Below are 20209 nucleotides of genomic sequence, written 5' to 3'. Positions count from 1 at the left end.
AAGGGAAGGAAGCACAGAGAGACCAATCAGAAGAAGAACCTGTAGAAAAACTCTGTCACACCCAAACAAAACACAACTTCTCTTTTTTTCTGCAAAGTAAAACTGTTTGTGATTATCTGAGGATCAGAGTGCAGCAGGCTGGATGTGACGATGGGGCTCTCTTTGCTCTGCATGATGGGCTTTTTCTGTAAGTACACGTCTGACATTGTTTGAAAGGCACCATTAATTAAAATGTTTCTGATCTCTGAGAATTAGTGAGTCACTGCTTAGAGCTTGTTTAGCAAACAGGAGAAATTTGGTGATTATTGTTCATCCCTAAATTTACAATAATCAATAATCAGAGTAAAGCCTTTAAAAAAAACTTTACTCTGAAGTATAATATCTGATGAGTTTTTATTCATTATTTTAGTGCTCAGTACAGTCATCTGTGGAAACGCTGAAGGTAAGAAACACTGTTTTTACTCCAGTTCATATATGTAGCTGTTATCTCCTACAATGCTCGAAATCAGGGGTGTCAAACCTACGGTCCACGGGCCACATTCGGCCCTCGATACAATTATTTCCGGCCTGCGAGCCACTTATTAATGGACCCTCGGTATGTGGGAGCTGAATCTTCAGCCCTGCTACGAATCCGTGTTTTGATGGGCGCACCAATCACATGCAAAGACAGGCTGGGATCATACCATTATGTGAAAGAAAGAAGGGGGGCAGATGTTCTGAAGACAGCAAGTTTAGTGGTACAGGCCAAACCATTTCAACAACTACCAAACAGGTAAAACAGCAAATGATTAAAGTGCAGGTAAACAGAAATGTTTCTATTTTTCAGCATCTACTATAGAAATATAGTATAGATATAATAATGATGAGCTGCCAGAAGTTTCTTTCTATTTTTACACATTTGTTTCTTACAATTTAAGTCAAAGGGTGGTGCCGACAGGTTTCTCTCTTTCTCACAGCAGCTTTTTCTTCATCATGTAGAAAAACAGTTAAATACTGTAAATCTGTTCCTGTCCTTGTGTCTCTGCTATTGCCTCCCTGTTTGTTTATCACTGTTGTTGTCAAGTCCGTGTGTCTCAGGTGTAGGTCTCAGTGTTTCCTGTTTTACTTTGACAGTGTCCCATCCTGTGTTCAGTTTTGCTTCCTGTATTGTGTCATTATGTTTATTCCCCTCAGCTGTCTTCTCCGTGTGTTTCCTCATCACCATCTTGTATATTTATGGAGTCAGTTGTCAGTCGGTTTTATATGGCGTTATTTTTGTGCCACTATTCTGACCCCACGTAAAAAAAAAAAAATTGCAGGTGCAAGTGTTGCATTTTGAGGAGAAATTAATTTTGAGTGAAGAAAATTCATTGCTGCATGCAAAAAATGTATCTCAGTGTTTGCTATTATCCACACACACACACAATAGCAGCCCCTCTCGCTCAGTTTTTGCACTTGCACTTTGCACTTTGCACTTAAGAGTGTGCTGCCTTCATACAGACTAATTCTCTTTTCATGGATGTTTATCTGAACAGATTACAGTACAGATTTACAAGAAGATGATGATTTGTGTGAGTAGTGCAGTGTATCTCACTGATATTGGCATGTGTGCTGCTTACCTCAGTGTACGCTTTTGTATTAACTCTTGGAGTTCTCAAAATCCTTGTACAAAGCTACATGGATAAAAATGAAAGGAAATACCAGATACTCCGGCTTCCTCCCACAGTCTAAAGACATGCACTTAGTGGGGTTAAGTGAATTGATTATTTTAAATATGTGGGAGTGTGAATGTTTGTCTGTGTCTCTGTCTTAGCCCTGCAACAGACTGGCGACCTGTCCAGGGTGTACCCTGCCTCTCGCTCTATGATAGCTGGGATAGTCTATAGCCTCCTGCGACCCTGATAAGGATAAGCGGAAGAGAATGGACAAGAGTCTAAAGTGGGATTCAGCGGTGCAGAGCCCTAAAATCAGTTTTTAATGGCTCAGGCTATTTTCTATTGAGAGCTCCAGTAGATTTTCTTAATGTATGAGCTGTGATCAGCTGACTTGCTGCTCTTTACAGATTTATCCACCTGAATTCAGTCTGATGTAAGCAGACGTTTCATGAGTTGTCCTCGTCTCTACACTCACAGTACACTGTTTATACTGACTTTATATTGGACTGTCACTGTGCACCAGTCACACACTGGTCTTTCCTTTAAATCCATCACAGTACAGCAAACTAACCTGTTTATCCTGCACTAATCTGTAGAGGATTTTCATGCAGCCTTAAATAACACAGTGATTCTACCTCAGTTTGTTTTGCAGCATGCTTCACACTATGAAAAACACAATGTCAACATAAATACTCAAGTAAAGTACAGATTTGTACTTCGTTACTTCCCACCTCTGGAAATAAGTAAATTGTGTGATATTTGACTGTAAAACTGAGGTTGTTTAAATGATATTGTGTGTTTATGCGTCGATGTTCAGTGTCACAGTTTAGATTTGTGCACACCTGGTTGTGTTCAGTCACTCTGCTGGTAGAGTCTAAATATCATTTAATCTGTTTGGTAAAAACTAAACTTTTTATTGTTGATTTTTAGTCAAATTTTTACCAGGACACAAAAATATAATTACAATTAACAAGAGCAATAAAACCAGGATAGATTTTTAATGATAATGATATATTTTTATTTGAACAGCTCCTCCTGAGCCCACTGTGTGTCAAGATTCAGCTGTGTGGCAGGCAGGAGAGGACCCAAACGCAAACTCACGGAGACAAAACGTAAACTCAAAAACACAGCTTTAATGCTGGCAAAAGGCGAAACACAAAAACGGTACTAAACTAAACTGGGAAAGATAAACATAAAGTATACCAGGAACCACGGGGAGAAGCACACACAGCATGAGGGAGACTACGACACTGACAAAGAGAAACACAGGACTTAAATACACAGAGGGATAACGAGGGAATGAGACACAGAAGGAGGGCACAGCTGGGAGAAATCAGGACTGACGAGACAAGCAAAGCTAGAAACACTCACATGAGGCATGGACCTTCAAAGTAGAACAGGAAACACACTGACTGAATTCTAAAACACGCAAACTAAACAGCAACTGGGGAGACAGAACATAGGAACCTGAAACGTGGTACAAAACATCACAGTGGACATAACATGGAACACAGGGAAGCCATATAACAAAGCCAAAGAGCTAAAGCTAAGATAACCATAACTGAGATCCAGGGAAACAAGAAACAGTACATCAAAGGACTCAAAACATAAACCATGATATAAAAGCACAGGATCTCTTCCAAATAAAATAGGAAACATAATGAGACGCAGACATGATAACCAGAACTTGACAACGTAAGACACAGACATGAAAGAGACAGACTTGACACTGACCAAAGGCTACTAAATGATAATCATAATCACAACAGTATCAGATCATAAATCATAATATAGAAAAACACCAAGATAACTGAAACACCAAGTACCAGAGAAACGTAAAGGAAAATCTATGATGCAAAAGTACCAAAACATAATGAACTCAAAATACTGGGTCCAACGGACCCAGAACCGTGACACTGTGACCCTCCAACCATCCACGACTCAGATATACAGAGGTGAGAAAGTCACTGTCAGATATAAGATTCAGGGATACAAGTTAAACGCATCTCCTCACTTATTTTATTTTTATTACACAATTCATCCAAAAACAGAACAAAATACTAACAAAAGTAGTGTAAAACAATAATAAATGATTGTCCTCATTTTAGGAGAGACTGGTCTGCTATGTTAGCCTTTCCCAAACTGCTCGTATGTTTACTTATAGCAGCAGTTTTTTCACTTCGTTTATCTTTAAATCTCCAGCTCTGAATCCACCACTGGAGGTTTAACAGCATTGTTAGCAAACAACAGCTAACTGACAACTAATGGATTGTATGTTCATAAATGTATAAAACATTTAAAAAGTATAAAAACAACTTTTATTGTTGATTTTTTAAGTCAAATTATCAGTCTGCTAATGCTATGTTTTATTTGATCAGCTCCTCCTAAGCCCACTGTGACCCTGCAGCCACCCTGGACTCAGATATACAGCGGTGAGACAGTCACTGTCAGATGTGAGATTCAGGGAGGTGAAGGAGCTCAGTGGACGTATGAATGGAGAACAGCTGAGGTAAACACACCTCCAACATCCAATGAATACAGAATCAGCAGCGCTGCTGAGTCTGACAGTGGAGAATACAGCTGTCGGGGCAGAAGAAACTCTTCCTGGACAGAGTGGAGTGACATCACCACATTGAAAGTAACAGGTAAGTTGGACACATTTCACACATTTTAATTCCCAAAACACAACAAAATACTTTAAACAGTACTGCAGTTTTTTTTTTTTTTAGTTTAGTATCCAAAGTCATGTAAAACAGTTTTTCCTTTATAAAAATATTCAGTCGTCATTCAGAGTCAAACATCCGGAAAAGAAAAAAAATGTGTTTGTAACATGAAAAAAATAAATGCAATTGTCATTGTCCCAGCTGCCTTGTGTCTGTGGCTGCAAACGCAGAGTTTTCATCACTGTTTCAAAACTGAATGTGAGCTAATGTCTTTCAGCTAAACTCAGGAGAAACTTTAAATGTTGCCATTGAATCTCCTCAGCTGAACACACGCTGAACACATGCTGGACACACGCTGGACACACGCTGGACACATGCTGGACACACGCTGAACACACGCTGAACACATGCTGAACACATGCTGGACACATGCTGGACACATGCTGGACACATGCTGAACACATGCTGAACACATGCTGAACACATGCTGAACACACGCTGGACACATGCTAAACACATGCTGAACACATGCTGAACACATGCTGAACACATGCTGAACACACGCTGAACACATGCTGAACACATGCTGAACACACGCTGAACACACGCTGAACACACGCTGAACACACGCTGGACACACGCTGGACACATGCTGAACACAAGCTGAACACATGCTGGACACACGCTGAACACATGCTGGACACATGCTGAACACAAGCTGAACACATGCTGGACACATGCTGGACACACGCTGGACACATGCTGGACATATGCTAAACACAAGCTGAACACATGCTGGACACACGCTGAACACATGCTGGACACATGCTGAACACATGCTGGACACATGCTGGACACATGCTAAACACAAGCTGAACACATGCTGGACACACGCTGAACACATGCTGGACACATGCTGGACACATGCTGGACACATGCTAAACACAAGCTGAACACATGCTGGACACATGCTGAACACATGCTGGACACATGCTAAACACATGCTGAACACACGCTGAACACATGCTGAACACAAGCTGAACACATGCTGGACACATGCTGAACACAAGCTGAACACATGCTGGACACATGCTGGACACATGCTGGACACATGCTAAACACAAGCTGAACACATGCTGAACACATGCTGGACACATGCTGAACACACGCTGAACACACGCTGCCATCAGCTGCTTCTCTGCTGGAAAATTTCAAGACAATAACAAAAATATTTCTGGATTAATTGCAACATAAGTTATGAATCATTTTACAACATTTAAAGACAGGAAACCATTTTTACATGCTTTGATTTTTCAAACCTAAATCACTGAAACAGTCTCATCAAACAATCAGATGAATGACTGCAGACCAACTCAAACACATCACATCACATCGAATCACATCACATGGGATTACACCTGTCCCACTGTTACACTGGCTCCCAGCATGTTTTCAAACTGATTTCAGGATTTAATTATTTGCTTTTAAGGTGCTTCATGGCCTGGAGTCTGACATGGAGTCAGTCACTTCCTTTTAATTCGTTTAAGTAATATTTTCATGAGACAAATTCTCCAGTTTTACTCGACATGTTAATGTTCTTTGAACTGTGTTGCTTTTTTCTACATTTGTCACTTTTGTTTATTTATTCTTCTGCTCCTATAAAGAGTTGTGAAATTTTGAGTTTGAAAAGTCTTGTATAAAGTTGTCATTACTGTCACATCCTGTCTTTGGGGACTAGTCTGTTCTTCTGTTTCTCTTTCTGACAGCAGGATTACTTGGAGAGATGGAAATAGAAAAATAGAAGAACTTCAGTTTTGTTGTGTCTACTTTAAGATTGTGAGATTAAGGATCGGCCTTGACAGAGTAACTTCTTCAAGAGCCTAACTAATCCTGGGATTTAAAAAAAGTCTCTCCTCATCCTGTTTCTAGATTTAATCTAAAGTGTTTTCTTGTTTATCCACACTGATTTGTTTATACACCTCAAAGATCGCATCTTTGTGAAAGTAAATCAGACTTAAGACAACTCATTAAAAAAAAAAATCAGTAACTTTTTGTAAATAATAAATTTATTTATAAAGAATATAAATAAAAGACAACTGTACAAAGTAAATACTTGTACGTTTTACTAAAAATGTTGTGTTACAGTTTGAAAGCTATAAATAGTTTTATTGTGACTTTGTTTTGATGTTGAGTCTTCAAACTGTTTGTCTGTGAATCAGCTGTTTTGCAGTGACTCTACTCTTATGTTATAAACAGCAGAGTTTTTATGTTTCTCTTTTCCTAACTGGATCATTCTTATGTGAACAGTTCCCAGTAAGCCCACTGTGACCCTGCAGCCACCCTGGACTCAGATATACAGCAGTGAGACAGTCACTGTCAGATGTGAGATTCAGGGAGGTGAAGAAGCTCAGTGGACGTATGAATGGAGACAAGGCCAGAAAAACATACCTGAAACATCCAATGAATACAGAATCAGCAGCGCTGCTGAGTCTGACAGTGGAGGATACAGCTGCCGGGGCACAAGGACCTATATGTTAACAGAGTGGAGTGATACCATCACACTGACTGTATCATGTAAGTTGGAGATCTGTTTTATCAACATCAGTAAGAATCTGTTGTTCTTGCAGCTTTGTAGCTGTTTCATTTGTGCTGCTCAGTAAAATATTTTGAAAAGCAGCTTTTTATTCACAGTGAAGAGAACAAAACATATCAGAGTAACTTCTCTGCTGTGCAGCTCTAATACATGAAGTGCAGAACAAATGCTGAACCTGCTTCAGCTGCTCCACCACATCCACTAAGAACAACAGTTACATCCAATATTTTCACTTCTGTATTTGTGTTATTTCTATTTTTATTACTCCCTGTTGCACCAACATATGATGCAGTTACTTCAGTTGTTTTTAGCATGTTGTCTATTGTTGAAATGATCTTAGAGGTTTCAGGTTTTAGTTAAAGAGTCTGGTGACAAACACACACTGGATCTTTTTCACTTAATGAACCTCGCCTCTGTCAGTGCGCCCCAGGGTGACTGTGGGTACAATGTAGCTTGCCATCACCAGTGTTTGAATGTGTGTGTGGATGACTGAATGTGTAATGCGCTTTGGGGTCCTTAGGGTCTAGTAAAGCGCTGTACAAATACTGGCCATTTCATGAACTCTGAACTGCAGACGACAATATGGCCTCATTTTATTGGATGCTGGTCTGTGCTGGTATGTTATTAATTTAGAGTAATTACATTTAATGAGTATAGAAATTACTCATAATCATCTCACAGACAAAACATTATGTGCAGCTACTTTCAGTACCATTGATATTTATTTAGAGTTTTTTCTCTAATTGATCTTTCTGAGTTAGCTTCAGTAATTACTTCCTCCAAACCATCGATGTGTCTTTTAAAACCCATTCTGACACATGAAATGTCAGCTTCCACAGCAAAAGAACATAAAACACACTTACTAGGTCTCATCTTAGCTATCAGAGGCTTTAACAGCAGATTTAGTAAAGAACACAAGGACATAGCATGCTAAGTACAATCAGATCATATTAACCTGGGTTACTTTCTCATTACAGATGAATTAACTAAGTCATGCTTCAAATTAATGAGAGTAAATGAACTATGCATTTATTAATTAATTTTAAATACACTGAAGTAAATTTGTAAAAAAAATTGCTGTGCAGATCAAAACAGTATTTCAGTATTTTGTGTCACACACTTTGTTATAGCTTCACTAATAAAGTTTTGTGATATTTGATCATTCTCATGTTTCCATCTTTAAATTGTTCTGATTCAGTCATTTTTACTTTTATGTTCTTGTTCTAAACTGAACTGCAGCCAAACCAAAGGCTGAACTGAGAGCTGATAGGACAGCTGTTCCAGTAGGGGGCAGTGTGACCCTGACCTGCTCTGTGAACCCATCATCATCATCTGGATGGAAATACTACTGGTACAGAGATGGGAAATCTTCTGAACCTGCGAGAAATGAACAAATCAGTGTCTCAGAGGGAGGACTCTACAGGTGCAGAGGAGGAAGAGGAGAACCAGTTTACTACACAGAGGACAGTGAGACAGTTTGGATTGACACAACTGGTGAGTTCAAACTTGAATTTACCACAAAGCACTACATCTGATGGTAATTGAACCTTTTGTCATTCATGTGTTTTTATTGTACTTTCTTGAACATTAACAGTGTCAAACAGGTCTGTTGTGACTCTGCATCCAAACTGGTCTGAGATATACAGAGGAGAGACGATCACTGTCAGATGTGAGATCCATGGAGGAGACACTGAGTGGGATTATGAGTGGGAAGCAAACAGCATCAGAAAACCTCCAAATCAAAATGAATACAGGATTAATTATGCTTCATCATTGAACAGTGGAAACTATCGCTGTAAGGGCAGAATGAAAAGTTCACAGCATGAAACAACAGAGTGGAGTGATTCAGTCACACTGACAGTTTCTGACAGTAAGTCATGTTTGCTTTAAGCTGTTTGAACACTTTGTAAAATGTGTTTCTGTTCATATAGACTGAGATTATTATTCTTTGTATAAACTGAGCTCACTGTTCAGAGACTGTACTACATGTTCACTGAGAGAAAACCTTTGTTGAACAGATGAACCCTGTCCTGTCCTCACTGTGTCTCCATCATGGCTGAGTCCTGGAGCCTCAGTAACTCTGAACTGTGAGGTTGAACATCCGTCTGCAGGATGGAGCTTCTACTGGTATAAAGCTGTTCCTGATCTGAAAACATTCAACTATAAATCCTCCAGTTATGAGCTGCTACCTGATGGCAGTGGGACTGCACAGGACTCCTACATCATTCATGGACAGACACACACAGCAGGATATGTGTGCAGAGCTGGAAGAGGAGACCCAGAGTATCACACTGATCACAGTCGACCAAAGTTTGTCTGGTCTGCAGGTCAGCTTGTTTCTCTCTAATAAATTACGTCATCACTTTAATTCACCATTATTTTCTTGCAGCGGCATGCTGACATTGAAATCTGATGTCCAATTACAATTAAATTGCATTAAATGATTTTATTTAAGTTTTCTCATAAGCATTAAATTGAATCTCATCCTTTCTCACTACATTCAAGTAAACTGAGCTTCAGTCAGACACTTCTGTTGTTGTTCAAATTCTTCCTTGTTTGTTTCTCACAGAGTTAAACAAGGATGAATTTTGTCTCCAGCTCTTTTTAATCTTCATGGTGATGATTAGAAAGTCTGTAAAGCTGGCAGCACTCCTGTGAAGCACATTATGTACACAGATGATCTCGTGGTCTTTAGTCCTCATGTTGTTGTGCTTTTGCTGTGAAAAATGATATCAGACATGATGCCTGTAAAAGTGCTGTCATGATTTGCAGAAGCAAAGAGAACAAACATTTAAGATCTGCTGATGTTAAACTGTCTGATCATGATCTGACTGTTTGTAATAAGGTCACAAATGTCAGACATCTTATTACATGACTGATGGTGAAGATATTTGCTTGTGCAACAACAAACATGCACGCTGTGGACAAACTGTAGGAAAGCAGGTTTACAGAAACTTCTAATGTAGCTTCTAATGATGCTGTGAGATTATTACTGAGAGACCCAGATGGTTCAGTGAAATCTTTCCAGCTGCAGGAGTCACAACATTTAAATCTGTATTAACAAATCTCATTCATAGATTTATTTGCAGTTATGGTGGGTTTAGCAAGAACTATTTTTTTCACTGTGATCTTTTGAATCCTAACATCTGTGAGCTTTGTCTCTTCACTGCATGTTGTTTCCAGATGTTCATTCAGCAGCGTCTCTCACAGTGAGTCCTGACAGAGTGCAACACTTCACCTCTGACTCTGTCTCACTGACCTGTGAGGGAAACTTCACTGAGTGGAGAGTGAGGAAGTTCTCTGAGGACGGCCGACTCTCTGACTGTAGGAGAATGACTGGATCCACATGTAACATCCACACATCAAAGTCACATACTGGAGTGTACTGGTGTGAGTCTGGATCAGGAGAGTTCAGCAGTGCAGTCAACATCACTGTACAGAGTATGTTATTATACATTTACTTCTTGGATCTGAATGATTTAGACGTCACATGAACATTTGTCCCAGCTTTGCTCTATGTGAAGTAATTCTATGTGGCAAAACAAACAAAACTGAGAATTTCAGATGATTTTAGGCTCCAAGGCTTCAAACAATATTCTTGGTTTTTGTTCTCTAATTAAATGAGTATTTTATATTTTCTCCATCACAATAAAACTCTAAAAAGCTCAACATCTCTGTCATCACATTAGATAAACTTTTATTGTCTCCATTCAGAGTAACTTAGGGAAACACATCATGCAAAATAAAACAAAAATACAAACACTCACCCACAGTTTCACCCATAATGATTCAGCAATTGTACTGATAATAATTTGACTCCTGCAGGGAAGACTAAACACTGAAATGTTGTCACTTTGAAACCAGGCTGAGATCTCCAATAGATCTTTCATCAAAGATCGTTATAAATATGACGATTATTTTTCTTTATATTTAACACGGTGTGTTTCTTATACCACTGCACAATCACTTCTGATTTCCACAATTTTTTTAATATAATATGAAAAGAACAAGAGTCTCACACAGCCCTGTGAGACTCTTGTTCTTATAAATTGTATGTGTGAACGAGCAGAACTGACTTTCACTTCCTGTTGTTTTTTTTAATGAAAATAGCCAAACAACCATCTGATTATATAGGGATCCACTTTCATGTTATTTAACAGTGTATAAGTGTTTGTGGTATTAAACGCTGATCTTAGATCATAAATAACAATCGTGCATAAGCTGAGGGGTTTTCTAAATGCTTTAAAATCAAGTGAGTTAAAGTAATTATATTCAAATTGTACTTCACTTCACAAGTGCTCAACCATAATGCATTCAAAGGATTTCATTACTACTGATGTTACTGCTGCAGGTCTGTGATCATTATTTTGCTGATTGCAGCCTTTTTCTATATAGTGAGGATGAAGCTGATATCAACAGGACTCCAAGCTGGAGTCAGCTCATCAGCAAATGTTTAAAGAGAAAAGCTGAAACAGCATCAGGCCCACAGGCCTTCTTGGTATTTAAGTTTTTAAATGCAGTTATTTTTATTTCATTCTATTCACAACCCTTAGATCAGTTACTAAGTGAGTCTCTGTTAGATCACATTATGAGCTTGCAAAATAAAAGGATCAGCCGTTCAACTTCATTTACTACATGCATTTCTTTCTTACCTGGATTCAAGTCGATCATCTGTTTCACAGAGTCGCTTCTGTGAAAATCTCCCTGAAGCTTACATGTCCGTTTTTTCTAAAAGTGTGCACCAGCTGATGTGACTGAAACAATTGTGTGTGATTGTGTCACAGATGATGGTAATGGTCCTATCCTGGTGAGTCCTGTTCATCCTGTGACTGAGGGAGCTTCTGTTAGTCTGAGCTGCAGTTTGAAAACACAAAAAATACTTTCCAATGTGTTTTTATATCACAATGACAAACTTATTCAAAATGATACCCGAGGGGAGCTGAAGATCTCTGCAGTGTCAAAGTCTGATGAAGGTTTCTACAAGTGTCAGTACTCAGGAAGAGAGTCAGCACAGAGCTGGATGTCAGTTAAAGGTGAGCAGGATCAAAACATCTGATGTGTTTTTGTAAAAATGATTTTCATGCTTGAGAAGAAACATTAGATTGTCTGTTTAATGCTTGAAGTCACCTGGATCTATTTTGTGAGAACTGAAATATGCAGTATAATAATAAGTATTATACTTTATTATTACTTAATTATTATTAGTCATTTCAGCAGCTGTGTCAGGAGCTGACAGCTCTTCATCTCCTGTGTGGTTGATTGTTGGACTGGTTTGTGGAGTCTCTCTCATTATTATTCTCCTGCTCTTGTTGTATCGCTGCAGACAGTCCAAGTGTAAGAGCCTCTTCTTTTCATGCTGTATTAGAGAGTTTATTTACTACATACACTTTAATTATTCACACATATACATGTATTCTGATCTCATGACACAAAATATCAGTGGAACAATTTATACATGACAAACATGTGTAATAACATTTGTCTCTTTCACAGATTCCTGCTTCACCAGGTTGGTAAAATACTTTTTATTATAATTTTAAACAAACATCAGTTACTTTTGAGTTTGTTGTGTTTATTTCCTGTTTTAGGTCGATCCAGTCTGAGAGTCACAGTCCGGGCTCCTCCACAAATCATGGAGTCAACCAGAATGAAACTCATGAGTACGACTCTCTTCATCCTGGTCAGTATTTAAACCATTTAAATAATATTATCATTATTAATATTGACTTTTCATTCAGTCTTCATTAACTCAAACAGTTTCAAACAGGTTCAGTTTGTGTTCAGCAGTTTTTCAAAGGATCTTTATCAAAATCCAGTTAGACAAAAATCCAAACAGCCAAATGCCACATGAACATAAAATCAGAAACAAACAGGAGTTTACAACCTGAGTTTATCTTTACTGAAAGAATCCACAGAGATGTTGTTTCAACACGTTCTAACTCCCTAAGCGTATTATTTTACGCTAGGTGACAAATCATCAACATTTTACACTTTTGGGTACCCAACACGTTCCTAAATGACAACATTGGAAAAATAAGAAAACATGAGAACCGTTTGGACGCAATCTACACATGTTTGTTCATTTTCTTAAAATTGCTTTGGAAAACACTATTTCACTTTATTAAAGTGCTGGTTAATGTTAGGGATAAGGTTAGGTTTAGGGCTGGAATACATGGCTGGAACGTCTATTACCGCGGGACCGTCATTGCACAGGAATTCATCCATAACCCGGCGCCTACCATAAGAACGTGGATATGGCAAGCCATCGCGATATTTGGCCAGGGTGGCTTGCCATACATGAAAGGTCACCTTTCACAATCCTCAGGAACGCTGCGTGACAAAACATCGGTATGCTACGCCCCGGGAGTGAGAACAGCTGTTGTTTAATATCATAACAACACAAACAATAACAACATTATGGGTTAATGGTTTGAAAATATCTCATAGTTCTGGTTTTGACTTAAAGAGGAATATTTAATCTCTTTTAGGTTTTTATTAAAATGATTAATGTGACCCTGGCTCGTCTTTTTTTTTTAGGTACCAATAACCTCTCTGAATATGTTATGCACGTGGAAGACAACAGAAATGGTGCAGTATATGTGCAGAAAAGCACAGAGCAGTCAGAGATGAAACTTGTTTTTGATTTAATGAAACTAATTCCATATGACATGTTTACAATCCTGTAACTAAAATATGAACATTTCAGGATCAGGTCAACATCAAGATGTCACATACTCTCTTATTGACCTTAAAAACCTTCAAAAGAACAGTAAGTAAATAAAACACATGCAGTTTAAAAATAATAAATATAAATGTAATGTAAAAATACAATAAATAAAAAATGTTAAAAAATTAACAGTTAATTTCTTTCATATGTTGAATACTCTGATCATCTTCACAGGGAAGCATCATGAACCAGAGCAGAGTGCTGTTTACTCTGAGGTGAAGACGGGAGCTGCAGGTACAGTCACAACAGTCTCATTCAGTGTTTGTACTGAAATGTGTCATTTCATTATGTTGCAGCTAATTATAGGTCAACATGGAGTTTAATTATTCACTTATCAAGCTTACCTACTACACACTACCACTATACATCAGCAGAGTTAATCTGCAGTCATTTAGGTTTATGGTGGGTTAGTCATTAAGTCAGGTGTATTTGTTTAGCATGATACTGTGTTGTTGTGTTGTCATCATTCAAAGCACTGAAACACAGGGTGGGTGATGCAGAGTATAAATGAGTATATGAGTTCATTTTGTAGTTTGCTGCAGATGAGTAACATCAGCAACATTGGAAGAAAGAACTGTGGAGTTCACGGTCAAAAGTTTCAGTTGCTCAATCGCTGTGGACTTATGAACTGAAATTATCTTTTTTTTTTATGTCAACACTATATCTGAAATCAGCAATAGCACTGAGTAGATTAGTTACATTAGGATAACAGTCAGGTGTTTGAATTACATGATTATTACTAGTTGATTAAGATTTTTGTTTTGCTAATTTCCTTAAATAAAATATCCTTTGTTCAAAAGTCTAAATTGTTAACTTTTTGTGTAACAGTAAAGGAAACCTTGTGAAGTATCACATCTCATCATTGGCTCTTACATGCTGCTCTTAGCACTTAAAGTACTCTGTTCTGTACTTGGCAGCTAAAGTAATAATCTAGTGAAACTACAAAGAGCGAGAATCATTAAGGGGAGCGTAGCATTAATGCTGTTAATGGCTGCAGCTGACAAATCTGCAGTTTAAATCCACCTCTACGTCCAACAGCTCTGTGTCATATATCTGCTGATCAAATGTATCCTCAGCTCTGACTTCTCTGGTCTTAAAATCTTCTTTCCACTCACAGGAAAATCAAGTCCTGCAGCTGATGCAGCAGTTTATTCTGAAGTCACATTAGGAAGCTTTCCTGGTAATTATGCTTCTGTGCAGGATGAGTTCTTCAAGTTATTAAATGTCTAACACCCTGAAACTTGGACATTTCTGTTCTTTGTGTGTTTGTCTTACAGGTCAGTGAGGAGAGCTGCAGCAGCAAAAAGGAGCATTTTATGAATCCACTGTTGCTCCTCTGCTGCTCAAATATCAGACGCGCTCACTTTTTAGTGTTTATGAAGATGATATTGAATAATAATATGATATGGACTTGTTACTTTTGCTTAGCATAACACACACAAGGGTGTGTCCTGTTTCAGATCCAGGCTCTTTATATTCAGCTGATTTTTTTTTTTTTTTTTTCATATTCACTGTTGAACTTTTGTATAAAACTTTGAATGTATCCTGTTCCAACAGCAGTGAGATAAAAGTTTGAAGCCTGTGATTTTTGTAGCTGATAGCAACGACTTAAAGTCAGCAGAGTTTGTTAGGAAGTGCTGGTGTGGACACCAACAAATACTTTTACTATTTGAGTTTAAAAATCTACATCATGTAAAAAGGAATTATCAACCCATGTTCTTCCACTTATTAATTCAGAATCACAGGAGCCTCTCCCAGCTGTAACACACTGGGACAGTTCACCATTGTGTCACATGACTAACTCACAGAGACACACAAACATTCAGGCTCACAGTCACACCTACGACCACTAGAATCACAAGTTAACCTAACATGCAGGTCTCTGGACTGTGGGATGGAGCTGGAGTACCTGGAGAGGGGCCATGCAGACACGTGGAAAACCCATTCAATTATTATATTTTGCAGTTTTCCTTTTACTGTTTGCATGAAATTTTATTAAAGCAATTTAACAGGAGTAAAACAAAAGCAGATTCAAAAATAATCATCACAAAATAATCATCAAATCACATAATAAATATATATATATATATATATATATATATATATATATATATATATATATATATATATATATATATATATATATATATATATATATATATATATATATATATATATATATATATATATATATATATATCTCCAACATAATAGTCCAATTCCTTCTGAAAATTTTAATCCAGATGGTACAGATGAGCAGAGAGCGGCAAATAACACAGATCCAATTTGTAAGTCCACAGTTCTCTTGCCAACTTTTATCACATATTCAGCCATGATTTTAGTAAAGTAGCTGCTGAAGTCTCCTATAACCTGATCACTTCACCCAAGATCCTGTTCCAGTGGAGTTCTGTTGCACAAGGTGCTTTTGATAAGATGATGCAGCTCTTTGCAAGATAATGATATATTTAAAAAAAAATATAACATAAGAGTTTTTAAAGAGGAAAATGGTGAAAATTATGACTTGGCGAAATATGTCCGCTTGAAGAAACAGAACAACTTTGCACATCTATAGATAAAGATAACAACACAAGAAACAAGCTGTTGTTTTTGAAAAGGACAGGAAAGATAAACATTCAGTCAAAACCACAGGAGCTGTGAGGTTGGTGTAAGGAGGAAGGACACAGACAGGCCAATCAGAACATGTGTTATAAAAATGGATTTTTATATCTATATTAAACAGTGCTTCTCTTTCTTCTGCATTTCGTATTTCTGTGAAGTAAAGTTATTTGATTGTGGTAGAATAACAAGGGCATGCTACATGGATGTAAACATGGCATCAAACTGAGATAACCGACCCAAATAAACCGTCATGTTGTAGAGAGGACGACCAAAAACACAGAAGGAAGACTGGCACAAAACTAAGGAGAGGCAGCGACTAAATAGACACAAAAGGATGATTAGAGGAGTGGAGACAACTCAAGAAAATGAGACAGGGCTGAAGCCAATCGCCAATTGATGAGACAGAGGTAACAGTTAACACTTAAAGCCCCGGAGAGCAGCCATGTCTACCTTTAAAATAACGAGGGACAAAATAACAAGGAGGGACAAAATAACAAGATGAGCAACTGGATAAAGTCTTACAAGTAAAAGGTTCGTAAGAAGATGGGGTTCCTACAGCGGGGAACCATCTGAGTCTTGTCTTTCTAAGGGATCAGAATCTGGAAACAAGCCAACCTGAGGAGAAGAGGGGAGAAAAAAAAAAAAAAAAAACACAAAAAAAAAAAAAAAAAAAACACCACACAGTACTAACTACTGTCTTAGAGTTTCCACAATGGCTTTTTTCATCATTCTGTTCTGTAGCACATACCTTAACATAAGAGTCACATGGCTCCTGGTGTCACGGCGGGGTGCGCCGATGTGTGATGAAACAGGACCCAAAAGCAGATGAGGACGATGAGTTGTAAGTTTGAACAGAAAAGTGATCCTTTAATGATAACGGCAAGGGAAAACCAGGAAACCAAAGCAAACTGTCAAAACACTAAGAAACAAAACACTAAGAGGTACTAAGACCAAAAACTATAACTGTGGTGGAAAATAACAGGCTAAGACTAATGTAGAACTGACAGACAAAAACTAACTAAGACTAAGGTCAAAATAAACAGACAACCCGACAATGGCATGCAGAAAACAAAGGGCTTAAATACATACATGAGGTGATCAGGGGAAGTGGAGACACATGGGGGAACAGCTGACTGACATAAACCTAATGACAGGACCAGGAGAGGAAAGCTAAATACAATGAACAAAGAACACATGACACTGTCAGAATAAAACAGGAAACACTAAAACTAGACATGACAACACAAACTTAACAAACCTAATGCGTGATGAATAATACAAGAACCCAAAACATAGAAAACCAGAGGAACAATAAACAATAACTGCCCAAACTAAAGACAGATAGGAAATGACACAAAAACTAATCACATAACAAAATGAGACAAATACAAACATGAACTCAGAGCGCTGGGTCAGAGACCCAGCCTGTGACACCTGGCTCTCATTCAGCACGTCTCTCGCCTCCAAAACTGTCAATAAGTACAAATACCACATAATACATTTTAATGACTTTCTGGTCACATTAATAAAGAACATCAATGCTCTGTTCATGTTCCAAAAATGTACAAAAAAAAGGTTTGTTCACATTTAGCACGTGTGTGCGTGTGCTTCTGCACCACAGGGTAGAAAATATAAAAGCATATGTACCAGGCAAGCTCTTTTTGTCCCGGTCCTGGGTCTCCTGACCCAGCGTTTTTAGTTCTTTGTGGTTTTTGTATTATTGTACTTATGTGTGTGATTTATTCTATGGTTTCTAGTTTCGATCCCTTGCCCTTCATGTTTCTCTGTGTCCCCTCTGTTCTGTGTAAGTCTGTGTCTGTATGTTTGAGTTCCCCTCTGTGTCCCCTCTGTTCTTAGAGTCCTCTGCCTTATGGTTTATGTCTCTGTGTTTCTTAGTTGCTGTCTCCACTGTGTCAAGTTCGCGTCTCTGTGTGATCCTTCCTGTTTTACTTTGAAGGTCCGTGTCTTATGTGAATGTGTCCTGCTTTGCTTGTCTCGTCAGTCCTGATTTCTCCCACCTGTGCCCTCCTTCTGTGTCTCATTCCCCTCGTTACTTCCCAGTGTATTTAAACCCTGTGTTTCTCTGAGTCAGTGTCGTGTTGTCCCTCATGCTGTGTGTGATTCGCCCCTTGTCTTCTGGTATGTGTTACAATTAGCCCTTTCCAGTTTAGTATCTCTGTTATCGTTTGTCACCTGTCAGCAATAAAGCTGCATTTTGAGTTCAGTTCTGTTTTCCCGTGAGTTTGCGTTTGGGTCCTATTTCCTGCCTGCCACACACCGATACATGACACTTTTTTTCTTTGTAAATAACAAAGGGCTGCCATGTTTAGCTTGTCGGATTCTTATTAACTCACCCTCGAGTTTTTGCTTCTCATTGGAGCATGTGAAAAACGAATAAGAGGCTGTCTGACGTGTGAAATAACAAGCTGTGAAAATGATTTGCAGGAAACCATAAAGTATTTCCAGTGGCTGAGAACTGAAAAAGGAAATCGGCATGCTTTCTAGAAACAGCTGTAATTCCTGTGAGTAAATCACACTTTAATGCTGAACACCTGATGTGACATTTTCACACAACAATACTTCTGCTCAGTATTGATTTCTTTTGCATGTTTGCCATCCTCCATCTTCCACTTTTACTGATTTGGTTCATGTAAACATTTCTGATGGTTTCATGTTCATCAAAATATTCTAATCTGCAGTTCCAAGTCTTAGAGATTACACTCACTTTACATTCACAGACTTGAAGTTGTTGCTGTTCTTGGGAGACATTTCTCTTTTGTTCTGGTATCAAACTGCCTCGTGTTTGCTGAGTTTCAAGCTCTTTCTGTTCGCCTGTCAAACTATTGCTCATGTTTCCAGAGCAGCTTTTCTTCTGCTCAGGTTAAAAAATTTACATTTCTGTTTTGTCGATTTGCCAAGTTGCTGCTCAGTTGCTTTGAGTCAAAGTTCATCTCAGTTCACAGGCTGCATTGCAGTTAAATAAAATATTTCTCTTCTATTGAGTTTCTAAACTGTCTTTCAGAATAATTTATTCTCAGTTTTCTGCTCAGACTTTGTCTCAGACATCTGATTTTCTCCTCTTCTGTTCAGATTCAGTCATCTTCTGCTCAGTTGTCCAAAGTCAAGACTGTGTCAGGGTTCCTGGGTGGTTCACCTGGTGTTTTCAGTTCATGTTCAGTTTATGTTCCACATTCATGCTTCCCGCTTCACCGTGCCAGCCCTCTGTCTCAGTGTCATTAGCTCTACTTCCTGTTTCATTATGTTCAGCTGTGTTCTCACCGGTCCCTAATCATCATCATCATTGGCCAGTGTACTTAAGTCCTCAGTTTCATCCTGGTCTTTGTCGTGTCATTGATGTTAATGTTGTCTACTCTGCACGTGTGTTCAGTTAAGACAGTCATTTCAGTTCAGCCAGTCATCTTATGTTCAGCTCATCTGCTCATCATAATAAACACCAGCCTTCACCTACCTGTGAGTCCAGCGTTTGGGTCCTCCTTTCCTCGCATCCACACTCGACACCCCTGACAGAATGACACGACCCTGCGTTGTGGACTCAGCGGACTCTGACCTCTTTGAGCGGCAGCAGGCAGCGCTCTTTCACTGGACGGAGGTGCTTTTTTTTTTACCCTCTTGGAGCACTCAAAGCACTAATGGGCTTCATGTGCACATTAGTGCTCAACAAATTGTTTGAAATCCAAAGAGGAGAAAGTAGAAGGAACATGTGACAAAATGAACATGGCTACTTACAAACACAGTGACTGTCCTCAGACAGCGCACACAACTGTCAAGTAATTCAGTTCAACTCAGTTTAACTGTCTGTTGCTGTAATTTGGTGCTATATAAATAAAAGTTGACAATTTTTATTATAAGGTGCAAAATCATAACTACAGTCGCCTCCAGGGGCTTTATATTGTAAGGACTGTACAACAATACAGAGAAACACTCCAAATCAGACGACTATGAGTGAGCAGTT

At 38.5% G+C, this 20209-nt stretch overlaps 1 protein-coding gene and 2 long non-coding RNA genes across 4 annotated transcripts in view; all 3 read left to right on the top strand.

Annotated features, from left to right (window-relative positions):
• LOC120741969 lies at positions 1–4057 on the top strand. The gene is made up of 3 exons (XR_005697728.1): positions 1–187; positions 410–442; positions 4013–4057. It is a non-coding gene; the product is annotated as an uncharacterized LOC120741969 (long non-coding RNA).
• A 2663-nt stretch (positions 4058–6720) lies between these two features.
• Positions 6721–20209, top strand: part of LOC120741910 (Fc receptor-like protein 5) — a 58208-nt gene continuing 44719 nt past the window's right edge. The window contains exons 1-3 of the mRNA XM_040045020.1: positions 6721–6871; positions 8130–8384; positions 8485–8760. Of these exons, the coding sequence (XP_039900954.1) occupies positions 6829–6871; positions 8130–8384; positions 8485–8760 (574 nt within the window). The 5' untranslated portion in view covers positions 6721–6828. The remainder of the gene's footprint in view (positions 6872–8129; positions 8385–8484; positions 8761–20209) is intronic.
• LOC120741965 lies at positions 11903–15675 on the top strand. Of its 2 annotated transcripts, XR_005697724.1 has the most exons (8): positions 11903–11923; positions 12117–12224; positions 12384–12399; positions 12479–12570; positions 13428–13659; positions 13792–13851; positions 14735–14797; positions 14895–15675. It is a non-coding gene; the product is annotated as an uncharacterized LOC120741965 (long non-coding RNA). The 2 variants fall into 2 exon arrangements; XR_005697723.1 differs by lacking the exon at positions 11903–11923 and having other exon boundaries at positions 11956–12224.

The sequence above is a fragment of the Simochromis diagramma genome, unplaced genomic scaffold (assembly GCF_900408965.1).
Source record: "Simochromis diagramma unplaced genomic scaffold, fSimDia1.1 OVJJ01000590.1, whole genome shotgun sequence".
Taxonomy (NCBI): Eukaryota; Metazoa; Chordata; class Actinopteri; order Cichliformes; family Cichlidae; genus Simochromis; species Simochromis diagramma.
Note: the sequence above shows the minus strand (reverse complement) of the source record. Positions and strands in the feature narration are given on the sequence as shown.